Source organism: Eurypyga helias, unplaced genomic scaffold, assembly GCF_000690775.1.
Source record: "Eurypyga helias isolate BGI_N326 unplaced genomic scaffold, ASM69077v1 scaffold18514, whole genome shotgun sequence".
NCBI classification, from domain to species: Eukaryota; Metazoa; Chordata; class Aves; order Eurypygiformes; family Eurypygidae; genus Eurypyga; species Eurypyga helias.
This window is the reverse complement of record NW_010245883.1, coordinates 30,508-34,278: the sequence shown is the minus strand read 5'-3', so window position 1 is coordinate 34,278 and position 3,771 is coordinate 30,508. Positions and strand designations below refer to the sequence as shown.

General features: G+C 47.4%; 1 protein-coding gene across 1 annotated transcript; it reads left to right on the top strand.

The window, feature by feature from the left end:
* Positions 1-43: 43 nt before the first annotated feature.
* CYR61 (cysteine-rich, angiogenic inducer, 61) lies at positions 44-1,772 on the top strand. Its single transcript, XM_010150227.1, has 3 exons — positions 44-384; positions 520-722; positions 831-1,772. The coding sequence occupies exons 1-3, from the start codon at positions 375-377 to the stop codon at positions 1,128-1,130; spliced, it is 513 nt and encodes a 170-aa protein (XP_010148529.1). The 5' UTR covers positions 44-374; the 3' UTR covers positions 1,131-1,772.
* The last annotated feature ends 1,999 nt before the right edge of the window (positions 1,773-3,771 follow it).

Genomic DNA, 3,771 nt, shown 5'->3' with positions numbered 1-3,771 from the left:
TGCCCACCGCTCACTCCCTCCTCCCCCTCTCCGTGATCTCCGCAGCACAGTCCGAGGGGAGACCGTGCGAATATAACTCCAAAATCTACCAGAACGGCGAAAGCTTCCAGCCGAACTGCAAACACCAGTGTACGTGCATCGACGGAGCCGTGGGCTGCATCCCGCTCTGCCCGCAGGAGCTCTCGCTTCCCAACCTGGGCTGTCCCAGCCCCAGGCTGGTCAAAGTGCCCGGGCAGTGCTGCGAGGAGTGGGTCTGTGACGAAAGCAAGGATGCGCTGGAAGGCTTCTTCAGCAAAGAGTTTGGCCTGGATGATTCCGAAGGCGAGCTAACCAGGAACAACGAGCTGATTGCCATTGTGAAAGGAGGCCTGAAAATGCTACCTGGTGAGTACGGGCTGATGTGTGACAGCTCAGGGGGCGGGGGCGGGAGGACGGCTGTGTGATGCCTCGGACCTCGGTGGGAAGAAAGATCCCCTCGCTGAGTTTCTATCTAGGCTAAGCCCTCCTTTTCTTTCCCAGTTTTTGGATCCGAGCCACAAAGCCGAGCTTTTGAGAACCCCAAATGCATTGTGCAAACAACCTCCTGGTCCCAGTGCTCGAAGACGTGTGGCACTGGCATCTCCACGAGGGTTACCAACGACAATCCCGACTGCAGGCTCCTCAAAGAGACCAGGATATGTGAAGTGAGGCCATGTGGCCAGCCTAGCTACGCCTCCCTGAAGGTAAACACAGGCTCTTTGGTGCTCCTCTTCTTTCCCAACTGCTTCGGGTAGAGGGTAAAGGCTGGGGAAGAATCTCCTCCTAATGATATTATTGCCTCTTCTTTACAGAAGGGAAAAAAGTGCACCAAGACGAGGAAGTCCCCATCCCCAGTGAAGTTTACTTACGCCGGGTGTTCCAGTGTGAAGAAGTACCGCCCCAAGTACTGTGGCTCCTGCGTGGACGGCAGGTGCTGTACGCCCCAGCAGACCAGGACTGTCAAGATCAGGTTCCACTGCGATGACGGGGAATCCTTCACCAAGAGCGTCATGATGATCCAGTCCTGCCGGTGCAACTACAACTGTCCGCACGCCAATGAAGCATATCCCTTCTACAGACTGGTTAACGACATCCACAAGTTTAGGGACTAAGGTGTGTTGGGGGTGGGAAGCTAAACAGAGTTTCGAAGTAACCAGCCCTGGAGAAAGGACCTTTGATGGAAATGGTGCCTTGCCCATTTGAGGGCAACATTGAGACGTTACAAGAGTGCACTGTGCAACTGGACACTAATGCCACAGAGATTTAAGCATACTTAAAGCTTCATAATACTGGAGCAACTTCACTGCTTCTTTTTGGAGCACCTTATCTAATTATATACTGTTTTCTGTTTGTAAGTGATCAGATAAATGTTTTGTTCTGGTTATGAAAACTTCCTTTTTTCTATCCTGTTCAATTTAACACTATGCTTCTCCCCCTCCCTCCATCTTCTCCCACCCTTTCCTAACCACATTGGAAGTTACATTCCTTCCTGAGGTGGGCACTTGTAGGGTGTTCACAGTGGCAGCTATTATGTACCAACTGTAGTTTAACAGCAAACAGAAATCAGTTGTTTTAAAGCTGAGTATCTTTATTTATCAAACTGTAGCTTTTTTTGGTTTTCTCTGAGTTTATTTTTTTTTATTTTTTACCCCTTCCAGCCCCTGTAATACTGGAGTTGTAAATGATTTTAATTTTATATTCAATGAATTAAAAGAATTTATTTATGGAATTAATCATTTAATAAAGAAATATTTACCTAACTATTCTTAGTAGAGCGTTCTGGTAGGCACCAGATTTGAATGCAGCAAATGCAACAGCTTTCTGTGAAAACTGACTTGTGAGAAGTTTAGATTCTCTGAGAACAAAATCAAGCTCTACTACAGCTGCAGCAATGAACGGGAAAGCCGAGCCTAGCTCTTGGGGTGCATGACGTTTTGAAGCGGTGGGTGGTGGCTGCAACCCCACGCTCCCGAGAGTATACATGGCAAAAGCTTCTCGGTGTTGAAATAGAATATTTGGTACGTAAATTAGACTGTCAAACCATCCTGGAATTTGCACCACAAGGTACTTCATTAGAATGCAGCACACTCACGGGTGATGCTGAACATGGAGTGGAAGTGGTACAGGTCTCTCAGTTTTTGATGGCTGCTTTTTGCAAATTAATACATTTCTGTGGCAGAAGAATGTTTCCTACAGTCTGCAGGAGGTAGTTTGCTTTCACTAAAATCAAATTAAATGAGCTTGAAGCAATGACTTTTGTTAATCCTAATAACCCAGTGATGAAAAGTAAACATACTGTTAACGGGAGAAGAATGTGAGGAATTTCAAGTACTTCTCCAATGGAGTAAAAGGCAAAGCAGCCACTCTCTTCTCTTCCTCACCTCCCCTTCCTGCTTTTACAATATGCAATTACACTCCCTGGCCACAGCTGACATTTGGCTAATGGAGGAGTTCTGAGATAGCTGGCATGCAGCAAGAAAATGCTATTTAAAAGAATGAACTCGAGAGGGCTCTGAGAAAGCAGCATCCAACATGTGTAGTATGCCGGTGAGCATAAAGCTGCGCTGCAGCCAGGACCGAAAGACAGCCTGTGACAGATTGTTTTTCCTTCCTTCCTTGTCACCAGTTAGCTCCCTGGCAATATATCCTCATTGTTTTTCTTCAGTGAGAAAGTTGCTTCTCATAAAAAATAGAGACTGATTTGAAGGTTTTAAAGTTGTGAAGGGGCATCATAGAATCATAGAATGGTTTGGGTTGGAAGGGACCTTAAAGACCATCTAGTTCCAACCCCCCTGCCATGGGCAGGGACACCTTCCACTAGACCAGGTTGCTCAAAGCCTCATCCAGCCTGGCCTTGAACACTTCCAGGGATGGGGCATCCACAGCTTCTCTGGGCAACCTGTTCCAGTGCCTCACCACCCTCTCCAGGAAGAATTTCTTCCTGACATCTAATCTAAGCCTCCCTGATTTCAATTTATACCCATTACCCCTTGTCCCATCACTACAGGCTCTTGTAAAAAGTCCTCTCCCAGTACCCTTGTAGGCCCCCTTCAGATACTGGAAAGCTGCAATGAGGTGTCATATAGCTAGATGCAGCAGTGGTTAAGAGCCAACTTATTAGACATAAATATTTCAATAAAATAATTGGCCAAGTATCTCAGAAGCTCATCTCTGGCAGCTACTGAGAAATTACAGCCGTCTCTCTTCTGCTCAGTCAAGTTCCCTCCCCGAAGGCATTCAAAACTTGAGCTGTTTTGGAATTCACCACCTGGGCACCAGGCTCAGCTGTACCTCAACTTGTCTGTACAATATTTGTTGACAGTAGGGGTGTAAAATGCTGTGAAGAGCTTTTGTTTGGTTTCTACTACTACTACCAGCACAGAACATGTCAGCTGCTCACTGAGAAATTGCCAGGCTTCCGCGCTGGGCTCCTGCATGGAGAGGGGTAGGGGAACACGCTGCTCACAGACGCACGGCAGTTGCACACACATTCCTCGCCATCCTGTCGCTTTTACTTGACTGACACCCATCTCCAAACCAACGTAAGCAACAGTGTCCCTGAAAAGTTATGTAGGTGTGTAGCTATACTGTATGTGTAGCCTGCGGGTCTGTAACACGCACACCAAACACAGACAGAGGCCGTCTTTCCAACTCCTCTCTCTAGCCAGGCCCTGGATTTTACAAGCTGCACTTTAGACTTTCCCTGTTCCATCCAGTACAGGGGTGTTCTGCAGTCTGCCCCACAGAACAATG

Excerpts from the sequence above, each read along its gene's own strand:
- CYR61 (XM_010150227.1), top strand. Across the intron at positions 723-830 it reads CTAGCTACGCCTCCCTGAAG|AAGGGAAAAAAGTGCACCAA; the intron begins GTAAACACAGGC and ends TCTTCTTTACAG.